Below are 21,696 nucleotides of genomic sequence, written 5' to 3'. Positions count from 1 at the left end.
TGTCACATTGTAGAGCCCTCAGCTCACATTATGTCACATTGTAGAGACTCCAGCTCACATTGTCACATTGTAGTGCCCCCAGCTCACATTATGTCACACTGTAGTGCCCCCAGCTCACATTATGTCACATTGTTGTGCCCCAGCTCACTTTATGTCACATTGTAGTGCCCCCAGGTCACATTATGTCACTGTAGTGCCCCCAGCTCACATCATGTCACACTGTAGTGCCCCCAGCTCACATTATGTCACACTGTAGTGCCCCCAGCTCACATTATGTCACATTGTTTTGCCCCCAGCTCACATTATGTCACAGTGTAAGGCCCCCAGCTCACTTTATGTCACATTGTAGTGCCCCCAGCTCACATTATGTCACACTGTAGTGCTCCCAGCTCACATTATGTCACACTGTAGTGCCCCCAGCTCCCATTATGTCATACTGTAGTGCCCCAGCTCACATTATGTCACTGAAGTGCCCCCAGCTCACATTATGTCACATTGTAGTGTCCCCAATACACATTATGTCCCATTGTAGTGCCCCCAGCTCACATTATGTCACTGTAGTGCCCCAAGGTCACATTATGTCACATTATAGTGCCCCCAGCTCACATTATGTCATACTTTAGTGCCCCCAGCTCACATTGGTGGGCTTCAACTTATAACCACTTCCATCTACTGCAAAACGGTGGGCTGGTAGATGTTATAAATCTTCAAACTACTTGCCATGATCTGCTGTACAACTACACATCCCAGCATGCAATGTTCCAGTTTTGCTGTTAGAGCATGCTAATAGATGTATAGTATCACAGCAACTGCCATGCCACACGTTGCCTGACCCTGATATACTGTAGTGCAATGAATACACTGGAAAGTAGTATTGTGGCGACTGCTGTACTTCCTTCCTGTATGCAATGCCGTGTCACCTACTCTTATTATGCCAGACAGGGCCCCTAAGCCTTAGGGCCACAAGTTGACATTTGTTATTGTAGAACAAGAGAACAGTAACTGTACCTCTTTTTGTTTGACAAGGAACCGGTCGATAAGATTCCTCTGGTCGTTTACATCCAGGTGATTCTTCCTGCTCGTCAACGTCTCCCTGATAAATGAGTGAAATTCATCTATCTTCTCTTGCACAGTTTTGAAACCTCCAGGAAACCAGCTCATCAGAGATGGGAACGCATTGTACATCTTATAGAAAGAAAATGATAAATACTGTAGAAAAAATTGCATAGTGTACTAAAGAACAATGAGGGTCATTCTGACCCAATCACATGCTGCAGTTTATCACAGCAGTGCGATCGGGTCAGTACTGCACATGCGCTGGCACCGCAGTGTGCCCGCACATGCCAGATGGACAAAGGCCGTCGTTGCCTAGCGATCGTCTCTGCCTTATTGACATGCAGAGGCGGTCGCTGGACGGGACTGGGCACGGTTCAGCCAATGCAGGCGTGGCCAGACCGCTAGGAGGGGCGGGCCGCAGCAGCTGAGTGACATCACACGCAGCCGCTGCGACCCGGGCAGTGAAGAGGTTCTGCCGGCCAGCCGCAGGAGCTGCGCTGGCCGGGAGTTACTACTCAAATGCAAAAGCATTGCCGCTGAGCATTTCTGCGGGGTGGCCCGGTACTGACTTGCGGGCGGACTAGCCCTGTGCTGGGCGTCCCCCCGCATGTCTGAGTGCTTAATCGTAGCTGTACTAAATTTAGCACAGCTACGATCAACTCGGAATGACCCCCAATGTACATGTTACTGTATAAAGCAGTGTTTTCTGTGTTGGCAGAAGAATATTATCATAACTCGTACATTGGGTGGAATTCAAATGTTTGAAAAGTCGGTTGGGTGTCTGTTTTTTACTGTTTATTAGTTAAGGAAAAAACAGACTCCTAACTGACTTTTCAAGCATTTGAATCTCCCCATTGTATATTATGTTCTGTCATTTCTATTGTGATTAGGGGCAGGATACAGCGGGTTTAGTATGAAATACCTACAATCAAAATCCTAACTGTCAATATGCCGACAACAATTGACCGACGGTCATAATCCCAACAAGGTCAAAATCCCACCAAGGTCAAAATACCAACATTTAAAATACTGACAAGGTCAAAATACCAACATTTATAATGTCGACAGGTCAAAAAGTCAAGTTTTTCATTGTTTTTGGTGTGTATGTCGACATAGGTCGACATGGACACTGCATAAATGTACCGCGTCCCCTCACATGACTCGATGCGCTTGCTATGCTTCGGGCACTATTATACTCCCCCTCCAGTTCCAATGGGATGGTAAAGTATGAACAAGTCGGTTTCAATGAAAAATCATGAAAAACTCATGTCGACTTTTGACCTGTTGACATTTTAAATGTACTGTAGGTATTTTGACCTTGTTGGTATTTTAAATGTCTGGATTTTGAACGTCAGTCAATGGATGTTAGTATTTTGACTGTCGGGATTTTGATTGTAGGTAAATTGAACGCATCCCGATGGAGCGATGCTAAAAATGCGGCCAAACCTCTTAAAATGCAGCTTTCCGTATATGCACCAATCTCCAGAATGCGATACAATCCAAATCTTGGATATGCTGAATAACATAATTTTTAAATTGTGTTACACTTTAGAAGCATACGGGCTTCCATCGCATTGACCCCTGCAAGGGATCCAATCGTATTCCCCCAGGACCACCTGCGGCATGTGCGTCACTTGAAGCATGCGCAAACGGACCCTGGGTCCTAAACCTGGAAGTCCCCACATCGCAAAGGACAGCTCTCAATAGGTGAGCGACTCTTTGCTAAAATATTCATATGCAATGTATGCGGTGAGTGGTGGGATGCATTACATTCACAATGCGATGCGTCATGCCCATCCCTAGATATTTTATTTATCCTTCAGCATCTATTTATTACACAGAGCTGCAAAATTGGGGTCATTGAAAATTGTCTGCAATTTGATGACTGATTCTTATGGCTTTGGCTTGCTGATTTCAGACAGGCGTGTCCGGACAGTTTTAGGGGCGGCTGCGTGACGTCACACGCGGTGATGCAGGGGGAAGCATGGTGCCAGAACGCCTGCATGCGCAGCCTATGCAGGGGGAACACCAGTAGCCCGATGGTTGCGATGCCTGCGTTACATTATTAAATGTGATCTCAGCGCTGGGCGGCCTTGCCCTGTTCTGGGCATCCCCACCATGAGATTTTTCAGTAGCAGATTTTGAGATTTAGGTGGTCATTCCGAGTTGATCGCTCGCTAGCAGTTTTTAGCAGCCGTGCAAACGCTATGCCGCCTCCCACTGGGAGTGTATTTTAGCTTAGCAGAAGTGCGAATGAAAGGATCGCAGAGCAGCTACAAAATAAGTTTGTGCAGTTTTAGAGTAGCTTCAGACCTACTCAGCGCTTGCGATCACTTCAGACTATTCAGTTCCTGTTTTGACGTCACAAACCCGCCCAGCGTTCGCCCAGCCATGCCTGCGTTTTTCCTGGCACGCCTTGTTTTTTTTTGGAACACTCCCTGAAAACGGTCAGTTGACACCCAGAAACGCCCACTTCATGTCAATCACTCTGTGGCCACCAGTGCGACTGAAAAGCATCGCTAGACCCTGTGTGAAATGACATAGTTCGTTGTAATAGTACGTCATGCGTGCGCACAGAAGTGCCTTTTCTTGCTTCATCGATGCACAGCGAACGAATGCAGCTAGCGATCAACTCGGAATGACTACCTTAGCAAAATATGCTACTGAAGCTGAATAAGGGCCTTTATACTGTTTCACAAATCAGAACATGCCTTGTCGTGCTATTAACTAGGACTTTATAACATTTATGGGCCTAATTCAGACCTGATCACTGGGCTACTAATTTTGTTGTTGTGCGATCAGATAGTCGCCACCCAAGGGGAGTGTAAATTCGCCATGCGAGTGTGCGATCCCATGTGTATGCCGAGCTGCAGAAAATCCCCTCAGTCAGCGGATAGCTGTAAGTCCGTTTGCACCTCACTTACCAGTGAATGATTTTTCCACTGTGAGCCTAATTCAGACCTGATCGCAGCAGCAAATTTGTTAGCAGTTGGGCAAAACCATGTGCACTGCACGGGGGAGGCAGATGTAACATGTGCAGAGAGAGTTAGATTTGGGTGGGGTGTGTTCAATCTGAAATTGTGCCCTATGTCTGTATTGTGCTTTTTCATTGACTATGATATTTTGTATACACGTGCCGTTAAATTTGCAATTGTTTTACAAATAAATGTGTTTTAATATTGCATTGTTCGCACCCCATTTATGATCCACACATATTAGAGAAGCACTCACTGGCCCTCATTCCGAGTTGTTCGCTCGCTAGCTACTTTTAGCAGAAATGCAAACACAAAGCCGCCGCCCTCTAGGAGTGTATTTTAGCATAGCAGAATTGCTAACGAAAGATTAGCAATTCTGCTAATATTAGCAGAATTGCTAACGAAAGCAATTTCCTTGCAGTTTCTGAGTAGCTCCAGACCTACTCCTAGATTGCGATCACCTCAGTCCGTTTAGCTCCTGGTTTGACGTCACAAACACGCCCAGCGTCCGAACAGCCACTCCTCCGTTTCTCCAGACATTCCTGCGTTTTTACCTGGCACGCCTGCGTTTTTTAGCACACTCCCTGAAAATGGCCAGTTTCCGCCCAGAAACTCCCACTTTCTGTCAATCAGCAGAGCGATTGAAAAGCTTTGTTCGCCTGTGAATAAAATAGCATAGTTTTGTGTAAATTTGCTTAGCGCGTGCGCCCTGAGATGCATACGTATGCGCAGAACTGCCGGATTTAGCCTATTAGCAATTCTGACATCTATTGCGGTCTCTCAGATCTTACAGGGTATGACATCTTTTCCTGACGCACTCTGTTCTTCAAAAGAACTCGCAATCAAAAGTTGCATCGTGCAGTGAAGTCCATTGATCGGAGTAGCCAAAATGTCGGAAAGTAGCGGCTAATGACCTGTTCTTTGATATAGTGATGTCTTACCAAGTCTAGTGCTGTTCAAGTATATTGTTTCACCAAATTTTCATCTTCACCATACAAAGATCTCACTCCAGAGTGCTCTAGATTCTTTAATTTTAACAGCCCTGTAAATTAAATAAAAAACTGCAATAAAGATGAACTTACAAAGACACTTGGGCTGCCCAGCATTCTGACACTATCCATCACTAATGTCATAAGCCTCTGAAGTTTTGGATCGTCATACTCAAAGCGTTGACCGATCAAGATGGATACAATTATATTGGCTACAGCGGTGTTCAGTATCATGGTGTTATCAAACGGTTTTCCTAGAATTATTGCAAAAAAATAGTTAATTGCAAGAACTGTACTTTAGGAAGTATTAGCACACGTGATCTATTATCAGCCCTTACAGGATGGGTGCAGCTGACTGACACACTACAGTTGCAATTAGAATGAGTATATATCGGGAAACTGGGTGAAAATGGCTGCAGAATGGACCTGATTCAGGAATGTACATAAATGCATTTGCAGCTGTGAATGTGGACGCAGCGACTGTAAAAATATGCAAATGCCTCAGCCAGCTGAATTTGTATTGAGGCGCCCACCGGCAGCTTTGCAAAATCCCAGTGTCTGTGTACAAAGATGCAGCATCCATCGCAGATCAGTCGATTATCAAAGTTCTGTGTAGCCCATGGGTTGTGCAACATGGCCGCAGGAGGTAAGACGCCAGAGACTCTGCAGTCACAGCCTCAAAGATGCGGAGCGCAATGTAACTGACTGCAGAGGATTGGAGTATAATGTACTGCAGCAGAATGCAATATAATGGGGGTCATTCCGAGTTGATCGCTAGCAGTTTTTAGCAGCCGTGCAAACGCATTGCTGCCGCCCATCAGAGAGTGTATTTTCGCTTTGCAGAAGTGCGAACACCTGTGCAGCAGAGCGCCTGCAAAATCTTTTTGTACAAAACTAGACCAGCCCTGTAGTTACTCTTCGTGTGCGTTGATTCTAACGATGGTGGGACGGCTTTTGACGTCACACACCCGCCAAGTGTTTGCCCAGCCATGCCTGCGTTTTTATAAGCACTCCTTAAAAATGGTCGGTTGACACCCAGAAACGCCCACTTCATGTCAATCTTCTTGCGTTGTGCCATGCGACTGAAAGCTTCGCTAGAACCTGTGCAAAACCACAAAGGACTTTGTACCCGTACATTGTGCGTGCGCATTGCGGTGCATATGCATGCGCACAAATACCGATTTTTAGCCTGATTGCTGCGCTGAGAACAACGGCAGCTAGTGATCAACTCGGAATGACCCCCAATGTACAGACCAGTCTTAGCAGATAAAGTGTGAGATGTGTTGGGGAAAATAAATGTAAAAAAAATAATAATTGCATGCTCTCCCGCTAACGTCCGGTAGGCTCCTGGTGCTCCCAGCTGCCCGGCAGAGCATTCAAGTCTCTCGCAGCTGCCCGCAATCCACCTGGCGATGCCCACTTCACAATGAATTGCGTGATCATAACCCTGCCGCCTGCTTTGCAATGCCGGTAATCTCTCCATTGCATAGTGGGAACGGGGCCATGATAATGTGATCACGCTGTCACACCCAGCCCACTGCCCACCTATGCTGTGTCACCCCCCAGAGAGAGTAGACAGAAAGTCAGAAACAATGGTATAAAAGATAAAACAATTTAAAAACATTTAAAAATGTAATAAATCAAACTGGTGGGTTGGAACATTCTGAGGTGCCAAGAACCCCCCAAATCCCCCCATTGCTGAGGGGAAGGCAAATAAACCTTAAATTATTAAAGCAAAGTTTTCCCTCTCCTTTACATTGCTGCATTATGTGAAAAGTAAAAGAACAAAAACGTTTTTAGAAGTGCAATAATTGTTGGGTAAGGTGGAAGGTAAAACAAAAACCCCTCTACTCCTCTCCTCTGGAATCCTGTCCTTTGATACATTTCACTCTCGCTTCGGTAGTCTGCCTACTCCCCTGGGTCCCGGTCCTTTGTTTCCTTACTCTTTCATCTGGGACTGAGTCTGAGAGGTAGAAAATTCCAGAGATAGGGAGCAGCACGTGAAAAATCTTGGAGGTAGGAGTGAGAGGAGGTAATCAGTAGGTAGTGCATTAGCAGAGCGAAGATCAAAGGTGGGAGTGTAGAGGATGATAAGGTCAAAGATGTAAATGGGAGAGGAGTGGGTGAGGGCTTTGTAAGTGAGTGTGAGAAGCTTGAATTGGATTCTGAAAGGGAAGAGGAGCCAGTGAAGGGTTTGTGGGAGAGAGGAGGTGGATGTTGTTAATTTGATGAGGAAGATGATCCTCACAGCAGCACTGAGAATAGATTGGATTGGAGAGAGGCATTTGTCAGGGATGCCAGATAGGAAAAGATTACAGTAGTCCACGTCCCTGCAGTGAGTGGATAAGGGTCTTAGCAACATACTGTAGTAATATAGTAACATACTAATATAGTTAATGAGGTTGAAAAGAGGCGAAATGCCCATCGGGTTCAACCTGTATTCTGTGATAAGCTGTGCACATTATAATGCACCAGCTGAATTAATGGTTTAGTACCAATTGACAAATATATTTCGTACCACTTCCAGATACTTAATGACAATATATTAAATGCTATAGCCTTGGATACTTTTTTCAGCTAGAAAACTGTCCAGTCCATTTTTAAATACTACATTTACAGAGTCCGCCATTATTACCTTCTCTGGCAGGGAGTTCCAAATCTTTATTGCCCTTACCGTGAAGAACCCTTTCCTATGTTGTGTACGGAATTTTCTCTCCTCTAGCCTCAGCGAGTGCCCACGTGTCCTATACAGAGTTCTTTTAATAAACAGACCCCCTGCTAACTCCTTGTAATGACCCTTTACATATTTGAAGATATCAATAATGTCTCCTCTTAGACGCCTCTTTTCTAGTGTATACATATTTTACCTAATAGCCTTTCCTCGTACTCATGTCTCTAACCCTTTAATCAGTTTAGTAGCTTGTCTTTGAACTCTTTCTAGTTCCCTGATATCTTTTTTTTATAGGTGTGTAGGATGCAAGTTTGTTTTTAATCCCAAAATGCATAACTTTGCATTTTTCAATATTGAACCTCATTCCCCATTTAGATGCCCAGGTTTCAAGTTTAAATAAGTCATTCTGTAGAGACTCCACAACGATTTCTGAATTAATTACCTTACACAGTTTAGTACGGACCCTTGTGGTATTCCGCTGACTACTGGTGCCCAGCTAGAGAACATTCCATTGACTACTACTTGTTGTACCCTGTTATCCAGCCAATTACTTATTCAGGTACAAATAGCATTTCCTAGGCCAAGCTTCCTTAATTTGATGATCAGTCTCCTATGAGGCACTGTATCGAAGACTTTTGCAAAACCTAAATAGACCACATCCACTGTTTTTCCCTGGTCAAGATTATTGCGCACTTCCTCGTAGAAGCTAATTAAGTTAGTTTGACACGATCTGTCCCTCACAAACCCATGCTGACTCTTGCTAATAAACTTAGTATTTCACAGATGATCCTCTATACTACCCCCTCAAAATTTCTTCCAATATTTTACCCACTATAGAGGTTAAACTAACTAGTCTATAGTTCCCAGGATAATTTTTAGATACCTTTTAAATAATGGCACTACCTCAGCTATACGGCAATCCCTCGGTATCATACCTGATCTAATTGAACTATAGAAAATCAAGTTTAAGGGTCTAGCAAGCTGTGCCTTAAGCTCTATAATAACCCTTGGGTGAAAACCATCTGGGCCTGGTAATTTATTAATCTTTATGTTGCTTAGTCTCTCCAGGACTACTTCCTCACTTACAGTTGTGCTCATAAGTTTACATACCCTAGCAGAATTTGTTATTTTCTGGCCATTTGTCAGAGAATATGAATGATAACTCACAAAATGTTCTTTCACTCATGGTTAGTGGTTGGGTGAAGCCATTTATTGTCAAACAACTGTGTTTACTCTTTTTAAATCATAATGACAACAAAAACTACCCAAATGACCCTGATCAAAAGTTTACATACCCTGGAGATTTTGGCCTGATAACATGCACAAAAGTTGACACAAACGGGTTTGAATGGCTACTAAAGGTAACCATCCTCACCTGTGATCTGTTTGCTTGTAATCAGTGTGTGTATAAAAGGTCAGTGAGTTTCTGGACTCCTAAAAGACCCTTGCATCTTTCATCCAGCGCTGCACTGACGTGTCTGGATTCTAAGTCATGGGGAAAGCAAAAGAATTGTCAAAGGATCTGCGGGAAAAGGTAATTGAACTGTATAAAACAGGAAAGGGATATAAAAAGATATCCAAGCAATTGAGAATGCCAATCAGCAGTGTTCAAACTCTAATTAAGAAGTGGAAAATGAGGGATTCTGTGGAATCCAAATCACGGTCAGGTAGACCAACAAAAATTTCAGCCACAACTGCCAGGAAAATTGTTCGGGATGCAAAGAAAAATCCACAAATAACTTCAGCTGAAATACAGGACTCTGTGAAAAAAAATGGTGTGGTTGTTTCAAGATGCACAATAAGGAGGCATTTGAAGAAAAATGGCTTGCATGGTCGATTCGCCAAAAGAAAGCCATTACTATGCAAATGCCACAAGGAATCCCACTTACAATACTCCAAACAGCAAAGAGACAAGCCTCAAAACTTCTGGAACAAAGTCATTTGGAGTGATGAGACCAAAATTTTACTTTTTGGCCACAACCATAAACGTTACATTTGGAGAGGAGTCAACAAGGCCTATGATGAAAGGTACACCATTCCTATTGTGAAACATGGAGGTGGATCGCTGATGTTTTGGGGATGTGTGAGCTACAAAAACACTGGAAACTTGGTCAAAATTGATGGCAAGATGAATGCAGCATGTTATCAGAAAATACTGGAGGGAAATTTGCACTCATCAGCCCGGAAGCTGCGCATGGGACGTACTTGGACGTTCCAACATGACAATGAGCCAAAACACAAGTCCAAGTCGACCTGTCATTGGCTACAGCAGAATAAAGTGAAGGTTCTTGAGTGGCCATCTCAGTCTCCTGACCTCAATATCATTGAGCCACTCTGGGGAGATCTCAAACGTGCAGTTCATGCAAGACAGCCCAAGAATTTACAGGAACTGGAGGCTTTTTGCCAAGAAGAATGGGCAGCTTTACCATCTGAGAAAATAAAGATCCACAACTACCACAAAAGACTTCAAGCTGTCATTGATGTTAAAGGGGGCAAAACACGGTATTAAGAACTGGGGTATGTAAACTTTTGATCAGGGTCATTTGGGTAGTTTCTGTTGTCATTATGATTTAAAAAGAGTAAACACAGTTGTTTGACAATACATTTCTTCACCCAACCACTAACCATGAGTGAAAGAAAAGTTTGTGAGTTATCATTCATATTCTCTGACAAATGGCCAGAAAATCACAAATTCTGCTAGGGTATGTAAACTTATGAGCACAACTGTAAACAAGTATCTAGCCAAGGATCATTACCTTCACTGTCGTTATGCACTACTGTCACTGTCTGATCCTCCCTGGTGAATACTGATGAAAAAAAAAGGTTGTTCAGTATATCTGCTTTTATTTTGTCATTGTTTATTAAGGCTCCCAGTTTATCTTTTATTGGGCCTACATTCTCCTTTTTTAACCTTTTACTGTTTATGTATTTATAAAACTTTTAGGATTGGCTTTACTCGCTATAATGATTTGCTTTTCTTTTACAATTTTAGCTGCTCTTATTACTGTTTTGGCTCTTTTATTGCATTCTTTGTAATCCTGGGTAGCATCCTGGGTGAGAAAGGGTATAATCCTCAAAATGTTTTTGAGATGAAAATTGCAGATTTGTGAGAGGTGCTGAATGTGTGGTTTGAAGGAGAGGCAATAGTCAAGGATTACTCCATGACAGTGCACTTGTGGGCTAGAGGAGATAGTAGTGCCATCAATAGATAATTAAATTGTGGGAGGTGAGGTTGTGTGGGAAGATGGGAAGATGATCAGCTCAGTCTTAGACATACTGAGTTTAAGAAAGCACTGGGACATCCAAGAAGAGACAGTTGGAGATACGAGTGACAAGAGCAGGGGAGAGGACAGGGGAAGAAAGGTAGATTTGATTATCATCAGCATAGAGATGATATTGTAAGTCAAAAGAGCTAATGAGCTCACCTAAAGAGGAATTATAGGAAGGAAAAAAGGAAAGGACCAAGAACAGAACCTTAGGGGACACCTACTGTTAGTGGATATTGGGGGGGGGGGGGGGCAGGTGATATCATGAGAGGATACAGAGAAGGAGTGGTCAGAGAGGTAGGAGGACAACCAGGAGAGGGTAGTATCATGCAGACCAAGGGAGTGAAGAATTTGCAGAAGGACAGGATGGTCCACAGTGTCAAAATCAGCAGAGAGGTCAAGAAGAATAAGCAGAGAGTAGTGGTCCTTAGATTTGGCTGCATGGAGGTCATTGCAAACTTTGTGAGGGCAGTTTCAGTGGAGTGGAGAGAACAGAAACCAGACTGGAATGGGTCAAGCAGTGAGTGCTCAAGGAATTTGGAGGCAAATGGGAGGAGAGAGATGGGTCGGTAGTTGGAGAGGGTGTTTGGATCAAGGATAGGTCTTTTTCAGAATAGGGGAGATGAGTGCATGCTTGAAGGCAGAGTGGACAGTGCCAGATGAGAGTGATTAGATTGAGGAGGTGGGCAAGATGGGAACAGACAGAAGGCGAGTAGTAGCAGAGGAGGCGAGAGGAGATAGGGTCATGTGGGGAGGTGGAGGGGGGGAACAGATGAGGGCCATGACTTCCTCACCAGATACAGTACATGGGAGAAAGATGCTAGAGTTGGTAAGAAGGATGGGAGGGGAGGTAGGGAAAGGAGGTGACTGGTTGCTGATGCTCTGGTGGGATGTGATGTCCTGATATATGGTGTCATTTTTGGATGGAAAGAAAGTTCCAAAGTCAAGGTCAGACAGAGAGCAGAGGAGATGAGGTTGGGGTGGGCAGAGGAGGGAGTTAAAAGTGACAAAGAACCTCCGGGATACAGAAGACTGGGAGGAGATGCGGTTCTTGAAGTATGACTGTTTAGCGAGGGAAAGGGCATCACTGTTTGCCTAATCCTGCTCTGTAGTTTTCTGCTTTAGATCCACTGCTGTGTGTTTGTACATTGTCTTTGTTGTTGAATACTGTACTGACCTTTAATAATTATACTTAGAAAAAAAAGTACACATGGGACAAACTACTGACCTTTAAAGGACCCAATCATTTTTACTAACCAATCGGATTCGTAATTTATCTTCTCTTCTATGATATTCTTTCCCACACCAAAGTCTCGTAGTGTAGAGATGGTAAATTGTTTCATCGCTTTCCAGCTATGCCCATTAGATAATGCAACACCTAAGGTAAAATGAAGGCTGAAATATCTTTTTATCAGGAAAATTTAGGCTATAAATATTAGATACTCAAAATATTCAACTTTAATTGGTTAATCATGCCTAATATCACAGTTAAAGCCTTTGCTGCTAAGAACGAGTGGAACTCATCCTCCAGTCAATTTCAAGAGTTAAGGATGAGTCTCACTCGTACTTCAGTGATAGGGCTATAAGAAAATCCACATATTTCTTGCAATCACTAGGTGATTCATTGCGCCCCTACGGGCGCTCTTCACACCGTCGTTAGGGGCTATGCCCCGTTAACCGGGTGTATCGGGGGGGAGAGGCGGGTATGTGGGGGTGGAGTGGGGGGGGTGTCACGGGTGGGGGAGGATTGGTTTGCCGGTGTGGTGAATTTGGGGGGGTGGTGGGTTTGAGGGTGCCACGGTTACAGGGGCTGGTGCTACAGGTAGGGGAGGGGTGGGGGTGCGGGAGCAGGGGTGCTGTGCTTAGGAGAGGGGCGGGGATGCATGGGTGGGGAGTTGGGAGCAGGGGTGATGTGGGTGTGGGAGAGCTGTGGGAGAAGCTGGTGTGGGAGTGCCGTGGATGGGGAGGGGGGGGGGTGCTGGGGGTGGAGGGGACAGGTGCGGAAGGGGGGCAGGGGCTGGAGCAGTGGTGGTGCAGTTGGGTGGTGGGAGGCAGCTGCTGGGGTTCCGAGGGTTGGGGCGGTGGGTGCGGGGTGGGGGAGGGGTGGGTGCAGGATGGGGCAGTTGCGGTGGTGGTGCGGGTTGGGTGAAGGGTGCAGCAGGGGGGGAGAGGTGGGTATGGGGGGAGGGGCAGGGTTGCAGCGGGTGGGGGGAGGGGCGGGGGGTGCTGCAGGTGTGGGAGCTACGGGTGGGGGCTTGAGGTGCCGCGGGTGGGAGCGGATGTGGGGGATGCGTTGGTTGCCGCAGGGGGGTCCAGCGGGGTGTTGGTGCTGTGGGGTGGGGGGAGGGGGCAGAGTGACATGGGTGGTGCGAGTGTTGGTGCTGCGGGTGGGGGGAGGGGGTGGAGGTGCCACGGGTGGTGGGTGGATGCGGTGAGTGTCGCGGGTATAAGTATCATAACTATGCACCTGTGCACCCAGGTAACCCATAAGCATTCTATACACATTATCCATGTATGTTGCATATAGGAATACCATGCAACCTCTGCACCTGTGTCATGCCGTAATACTATACAACTTCTGCACCTGTGTCCAGTGGCCTATGGGTATTCTCTTATACATCACACACATATAGCGTGTGCAGGTGCCCTGTGTGCACCCAATCTATAAGATCTGCTCCGGGACACATCACTCGGCAGCCTGGGGGCCGCCAGCAGAGGCAACGCAAGGGACACGGGCCACTGAGCTCCCCGGATTGGGCACCATGGTGGGTCGCAGCGGCGGTGGAGCCTGCTAATGGACGGTCACGACATCTCCCCCTCCCCCGCATACTCACAACGGCATGGTGACCCTCACTCCTCCCGGCGCCCGCAGACCCTGGGCATGAGGAAGCCGGCGGACACCCGAAGCACACCCGGCTCTGAGGACAACAATGAGCGGGCCGGAACCTGCCGCCTAAACGCTTCCCGTCTGCCCCAACATGGCGCCCGCCGCTACCACAGCAACGTCCCAAAATACTGCGGCATGATGGGAGATGTAGTCCTGGCCTTAGCTCCAATCCTATATATTTGCCTTAATCTGTGGGGCGGGGATGGGCGGACCGAGGGAGGGGACTGATCCTGCCCTGCATGCAGCCACTGTGACTCCGCCCAGCGTTACGGGCACAGAGTCACAGATTAAAGCAAATATATAGGAGATGATATCTCTAATTTATAAGTGCCAGGATAAGTGGGGACTAGCATTATAGAAGCATGAAACATATACAGTAGAGTATGTGTTAATTAAACAATAATCAAATCAATTTAAAACTGATTTTGATGGGGTGGAGTGCCACATAATGTACAGTATGTAAATACAAGGGGGTGACATTTTTTAAAGCAAGTCTCAGCCCCTCCCCTTCCCACTCTGCACCATTGTATTTGTTTATTTTTTTGTTAATCACTAATGTTCACCACGGATTAATGTAAATATAAATTGTGGGCATATTAGTGCTCCTGGTTCCCCTCTACCATATGTAAGTCTATACAAATAGGGACCCGTCCTTGTCGACAGACCTACAGCTACTGTATGTAAAATGTTGTGGCAATACCTCCTACTTAAGTGTTTAATCAAATTGTATTTAGTAAATATATGACAAATATTGTATTTTCTGATTATTCCATCTTCTAGAAATTATTATGAATTCCACGCTTTGGTCTAAAAGTTAAATGACCTCTGATTTTATGCGATAGATTGCTTAGAGATTTTTTTTTTTTGCCTTTGTTACCTTTAAAGTAAATTCATTGGGGGAGATTCAAATGTTTGAAAAGGCAGTTGGGAGTCTGTTTTTTCCTATCTAATAGACAGGAAAAAACAGACACCCAACCGACTTTTCAAACATTTGAATCTCCCCCACTGAGTATTCGAAAAAAGTACATTTAAAGTCATGTAAAGTGATGTATGCATATACTGTATGTAAATCTGCACAAAGTCAATCCATATAGTACAATTAAAAAGGTATTATATTTGGCTACTTTGCCATTTTATGGAAACTACTGTGCATCAAACACTTGTGCTTGAAAGGTCAGTGACTCCCAACTTGATGCAGTAGTTATCAAGTATTCAGATGATGTGTTTTTTTGGCCTACCCATATTATCCTGTCCATTTTAGACGTTTTATTCATGATAGCTAAAAAAAAAAACTAAAAAAAAACTGTGCAAATATTGCCCTGGTGTGGCCGGCCCACTCTACCCCCTATTTGGCAGCAGGGATAGAGATGGCCATCGATGATTATAAGTAATTGACGGTTGATGGCCGATGTCAAATAGTTTTGCTATCGATGGCATAGAACCAGTGGTTCTCCACCATGACACCATGATGGCTGTTTTTTTTCTCCCCATGCTTAATGTCAGGTATGGAGCCTAGCTCCCCCCCCCCCCCCCCCCCCCCCAGCCCTTCCTCCCAATGGATCCCCAGGCTCTGATTACCTGCTGGATTACTAATCCATAATATACTAATCATATTAAACCATAGTACAGGATGACCATCAGAGTTTGAAACTGCAGTGCCCTCAATTCCTGGGTGGAAAGGGGCGGGGCCTAATGCCATTAAGTGCCTGCCCCCATCAGAGATCTGTGCTGAAGCCTAGCCAGACTGTGACAGGTAGCATCTCTCCCTTCCCTTCCTCCCCCTTCTCTCTATTGTACCCATCTCTCGCTTTCTCTCACTCTTGCTCTCCTCTATCTGCTCCTCTCTTGTTTCTCCCTCTTTCTCACTAATACTCTCTTCTTCTTTCTTGCTCCCCCCCTCTGTCTCCCTCCCTCCCTCCCTGACACCCCTTTCTCTGACACCCTCTTTCTCTATCTCGCTCTTCTCTTCCTCCCTGATACCGTCTCTCTCTATCTCATTCTCCTCTCTCTCTCTCTCTTGCTTCCTCCTCTCTCTCTCTCCCTGACACCCTCTTTGTCTCTCACTCCCCTCATACTCTCTTCTGCACCCCCTAAAGAGCAAAGTAGCAATAGCGGTGGGGTGCAAAGTCAATTTCTCTCATGTCCTAGGGGATACTGGGATGACATTTGTACCATGGGGTATTGATCGGGTCCAATAGAACTTGGCACTTTAAGAAAACATTAGTGTGTGCTGGATCCTCCCCTCTATGCCCCTCCTAGCGCACCAAGTTTAGATAAATGTGCCCAAGGAGCCGGGTGCTTTCCCCTGGAGCTCCAGAGAATCTTCTACAAAACTTTTATTTAGTTTGTTATTTGCAGGCAGCACTGGTTGCTGAAGTAGATGCGGTGCGGTGAGTGATTACACCGGGGGTCCCGGTTAGCGGGTTCCCAGTACCAAGTGGCGGCATTAGGGCACGGCGGTCACCTAGCTGCGAACTGCGGTGCCCGCTGCGGACCCCAGACTGGCGCTGAGGTAAAGGGGGTTATTAAAATCCTTTTTTACACCAAATTTCACTTTTAAAGCCAGCATAAACTGTGATGGACCGTGCGGACTGTCTGAAAGGCACCACTTCCTGCTGCTGCTGACTGCTAGCTTGCATGCCAGAGCTGCTCCTCCACAGACTGAATCACCAATTGTACTGTACCAGGGGGCTTTATAGAGGGGGGTACATACAGTATAAGCTGTTGTAACACAGCTGCCTTATGAAATACATACTGTATATATATAAATATATATATATATATATATGCAGACATGAACGAGCGGCACTCACAGGACTTACATAAATGAATGGAACCTCAACCAATCAATTGCAACGTTTCGGTATTTATTACAACCGTCGTCAGGCTTTACAAACATGAACAGTACATTCTTACCTTTATAGCAAACAAACAACCACATGTGCAAAACGGTCACAGGATGTCCAGATCCCTGGACTTCCGCTGACATCAGTCAGAACAGACCACACCAATTAACTCTTCACCGCGTCAAAACATTTACAGAGATCTGGAATACATGAAAAAAATATAAATATATACTGAATTAAAACAGCATAAATACTATTGAACATATGTACTAACACAGATGATTTAAGAGATACTCCCATATATAAATCCTATTACAATAATAAAGATATTTTTTACTAATATTTTTTAATCCAGTTATCATAAAAAAACTGTTAAATGTCAAAGATTCATTTAAGCCATTAGGGGCTAAGGTGTTTAAACGAAAAATCCAGCGGGTTTCGCATTGCAGTAATTTCTTATTTCTATCACCTCCTCGTCTATTCTCTGGGACAAAAATCAATCATTTTGTATCTTAGACTGGACAGATTATGACCCACATTGTTTAAAATGTTTGGCTACAGGCTGTTCAATTGTTTTACCTTCAAGAATAAGTTTCACTGCACTGCGGTGCTGTGCCATGCGTTCTCTGAACGTACAGGAAGTTTTACCTATATAAAGTAAGCCACAAGGGCACTTGATATAGTAAACTACAAACCTTGAGGTGCATGTGAGACAATGGGGTAAATTTAACTAAGATTCGTATTTCAGGTCAATCCGTTTCAGGTCAAAGTTCAATCACGAATGACATCAAAAGTGTAAAACTGCAACTTTTTGAATTTATTACGACTAATTTACAAAGCTGTCGTATTCGGGTTTTTCTTTTGTTCCGATGTCGATGTCATTCGTGTTTTATTTTTTATTTTTACGGCAGTGATTAGCAAAACACTGCCGACTTTTTAAAAATGAATCTCGGCCGGATCTGTGAGATCCGTGCTGGGGTTCATTTTTTTTAATTTTTTTTAATTAAAGTGTAAAATAAAATAAAAAATTGCGTGGGGTCCCCCCTCCTAAGCATAACCAGCCTCGGGCTCTTGAGCCGATCCCTGGTTGCAGAAATATGGGGGAGAAAAAATGACAGGGGTTCCCCCATATTTAAGCAACCAGCATCGGGCTCTGCGCCTTGTCCTGGTTCCAAAAATACGGGGGACAAAAAGAGTAGGGGTCCCCCGTATTTTTAAAACCAGCACCGGGCTCCACTAGCTGGACAGATAATGCCACAGCCGGGGGTCACTTTTATATAGTGCCCTGCGGCTGTGGCATCAAAAATCCAACTAGTCACCCCCTGGCCGGGGTACCCTGGGGGAGTGGGGACCCCTTCAATCAAGGGGTCCCCCCCCCAGCCACCCAAGGGCAGGGGTTGAAGCCCGAGGCTGTCCCCCCCCATCCAATGAGCTGCGGATGGCGGGCTGATAGCCTTTGTTTAAAAATTAAAAGATATTGTTTTTAGTAGCAGTACTACAAGGCCCAGCAAGCCTCCCCGCATGCTGGTACTTGGAGAACCACAAGTACCAGCATGCGGCGGAAAAACGGGCCCGCTGGTACCTGTAGTACTACTACTAAAAAAATACCCAAAAAAAGACAAGACACACACACCTTGAAAGTAAAGATTTATTACATACATGCACACAAACATACATACATACTTACCTTATGTTCACACGCAGGTCGGTCCTCTTCTCCAGTAGAATCCAAGGGGTACCTGTTGAATAAATTCTACTCACCAGATCCAGGGTCCCAGGGTCCTCGGGGCAACCATTTGTAATCCAGGTACTTGAATAAAATAACAAAACGGATACCCGAGCCACGAACTGAAAGGGGCCCCATGTTTTTCACATGGGACTCCTTTCCCCGAATGCCAGAAACCCACTCTGACTTCTGTCTAAGTGGGTTTCTTCAGCCAATCAGGGAGCGCCACGTTGTAGCACTCTCCTGATCGGCTGTGTGCTCCTGTACTGAGTGACAGGCGGCACACGGCAGTGTTACAATCTAGCGCCTATGCGCTCCATTGTAACCAATGGTGGGAACTTTCTGCCCTGCGGTTGACCTAAAGTGACGTCACCGCTTGAGCAGAAAGTTCCCACCATTGGTGCTGGTTTTAAAATACGGGGGACCCCTACTCTTTTTGTCCCCCGTATTTTTGGAACCAGGACCAGGCGCAGAGCCCGATGCTGGTTGCTTAAATATGGGGGGAACCCCTGTCATTTTCCCCCCCATATTTTTGCAACCAGGATCGGCTCAAAGAGCCCTCGCGGACGGTTATGCTTAGGAGGGGGGACCCCACGCAATTTTTTTGGTGAAAATAACCTCTTTCCTACCCCTTCCCACTGATATACATGCACGGATCTCATGGATCCGTGCATGCCTATCCAATCACGGATATAAAAAGCAGGTCTGGTTTTTTTTAGCACTTTTTTACGAGTTGTAATTTTTCACGGAAGTGTTTTCCTCTTTTGAGATTTGCACTTTTTAGTAAAATGACCGAGTTCTACTAATTTGCTGGCGTATTTTGACCGATGGTGTATTCATTCGTATTTTTTTACAACTACTTCCAAAAAAATACGAATGCCCTCATCACTGCCGTGATTTGAGTTTAGTAAATTACCGAGATGACACTTTGAAGAAAAAACGGCATCTCGGTCAAAATCGGGACCTTAGTAAATTTACCCCATTGTTTGATTTTGTACGCTTTACCAGTATGGGGATGAAAATACGTATCCCCTTGCTCAAGATATATACAAGTAGTACAGCCCAGACAACGATAATTGCCTGGTTTTCTAGATAAGAAATTACTAGATCTATTCACAGAAAAATCAGAAACATCTGAATGAACCAACATGTCTCTCAAGTTGCGACCTCTGCGAAAACATGGCATCAAACGTTTATCAGCAATTGAAGACAAATCCACATCAGACTGTATAATTGGCCAATGCCTTTTTGCACAAGATGTTAACCTTTTACTTGCTGTTGAAAATTGATTAACATAAACAATGCAATCCTCAGTCTTATTCTTATTTGTTTCTGAGGGTTTAATTTTAGGAGCTGCCAATGCTTTAATCTTTGCTTTTTGTAATAAGCTATTTGAGTAACCTCGCTCTAGGAATTTATGTATCATGCGATCCATCTGTATTATTTCTTCCTTGGGATCATTGCATATTCTGTGTACCCTGAGCAGCTGAGAGAAAGGTAACCCTTTCTTCAGGGGAGCCGGATGAAAACTAGATGCCCATTAAATATTTATTACAATCCGTAGGTTTGCTATAGATTGTAGTGGCAAACCCAAAATCTTTTTTATCTACTTTAACATCTAGAAAGTGAATGCTATCTCTCTGAATATTGAAAGTAAATTTAATATTCTCATCTTTAGTATTAATATCCCGTCATCATTTCAATAAAACTCTCCTTGGTCCCTGTCCATATAAGGAAGATATCATCTATATACCTAGTAAAAAACGGGATATTACAGCGATATTCACTGAATTAAAAAAAAAAGTTTACGTTCAAGATGAAACATGAAAGCATTCGCATACGCAGGGGCCACAGGGGACCCCATCGCACACCCGAGTATTTGTAGATAATACTCTTTGTTAAATAGAAAGTAATTACTAGTCAAAACCATTTTCAATAGCTCCAAAAACAATTCTACAGGGGGACCAGAGTAAAATGAATTGTCATTTAACAGATCCTGTACAGCAACTAAACCCCTGTCATGGGGGATGTTCGTATACAGGCTTACAATATCTGCTGTACATAACCAAAAATCAGTCGTTGCTAATGTTATATTGGCCAATTTCTCCAAAAATGAATAAGTATCTTTTAAATAGGTAACCTCTTGCTGACTCACAGGCTGTAAAAAGAAATCTAAAAAGTTTGAAACATGACTAAACAGAGAACCTATGGCTGCAATAATAGGACGACCGGGGGTTTTCTTAAGTTTTTATGCAATTTAGGGATAGTATAAAACAGTGGCACTAAAGGAGAAGTAACATATAGAGCTTGATAAGTTTTCCATATCAATAAAACCTCTATCCACTGCCTGCTGTAACACTTCACAAAGCCTCTTAGCATATGTATTAGTAGGATCATTAGTTCATTTCACATATACATTCTGATCATTAAGTTGTGAATATGCCTCGGCATAAATAGTCCCCAATGTCCTGTATTACAATACCACCTCCTTTATCCGCGGCACGAATAACAATATCAGTCCTGGTGGATAAAGATTTTAAAGCCAAATATTCACTAGTAGACAAATTGCTGACATGCTTCACCTTTTGTTTTGTGATGCTGTCTATTTCGTTAGTAAGAGTCCGTGTGTAAGCACAAATTGCAGGATTAATAGACACAGGGTCAAAAGTCGATTTAACATGCACAGGACAGTTAGAAGCTTTGACATTACTGCTCGTCTTATTGTTGAAGAATTCCTTCAGTCTTAACGGCCTGTTAAAACGAGCCAAATCAACTCTACTATCCAAACTGTGAAAAGAAGTAGTAGGGACATAACTTAAAGTTCCATACTTGCCTACCTGACCCTCTCCATGAGGAGAAAATGCTCTGTTCCTGGACTTTCCTGGTAATGTATGATTGCCATCACCTGTGGTGAAACACCTTTCTTAGCAATTAACTAGCTCACCACAGGTGATGGCAGAGCCGGCCTAACCAATATGATGCCCTAGGCAAGATTTTGGCTGGTTCCCCCTAGCACCACCACTAGTTCCGCCTCTGACCCTGCACCCCTTTCCCAGCACCATCACCCCCCCCCCCCCCCACCCTTAGCAGTCCTTTTTGTTTTCCTACCCCCTGTAATTTAATTAAGAACAGTGTGCAAATTCGGCGCACAGCCCAAAAAGGTATGTGTTTTTGCTGGCAAGGGCATGGCCACACAATAGTAACCCCAATTCAAATTATGCCTTACAGTAGTGCAACTTATTCACAATTTATCATACGATAGTGTCCCTTATTCACATTA

General features: G+C 44.4%; 1 protein-coding gene across 1 annotated transcript in view; it reads right to left on the bottom strand.

Moving 5' to 3' along the window:
* Nucleotides 1–21,696, bottom strand: part of LOC134908938 (cytochrome P450 2K6-like) — a 183,973-nt gene that overhangs the window by 86,695 nt on the left and 75,582 nt on the right. The window contains exons 4-6 of the mRNA XM_063915200.1: nucleotides 12,186–12,335; nucleotides 5,114–5,274; nucleotides 1,009–1,185 (exon numbers count right to left, since the gene is read on the bottom strand). Of these exons, the coding sequence (XP_063771270.1) occupies nucleotides 1,009–1,185; nucleotides 5,114–5,274; nucleotides 12,186–12,335 (488 nt within the window). The remainder of the gene's footprint in view (nucleotides 1–1,008; nucleotides 1,186–5,113; nucleotides 5,275–12,185; nucleotides 12,336–21,696) is intronic.

Source organism: Pseudophryne corroboree, chromosome 4, assembly GCF_028390025.1.
Source record: "Pseudophryne corroboree isolate aPseCor3 chromosome 4, aPseCor3.hap2, whole genome shotgun sequence".
NCBI classification, from domain to species: Eukaryota; Metazoa; Chordata; class Amphibia; order Anura; family Myobatrachidae; genus Pseudophryne; species Pseudophryne corroboree.
The sequence above is the reverse complement of the archived record's forward strand: the minus strand, read 5'-3'. Positions and strand labels throughout refer to the sequence as shown.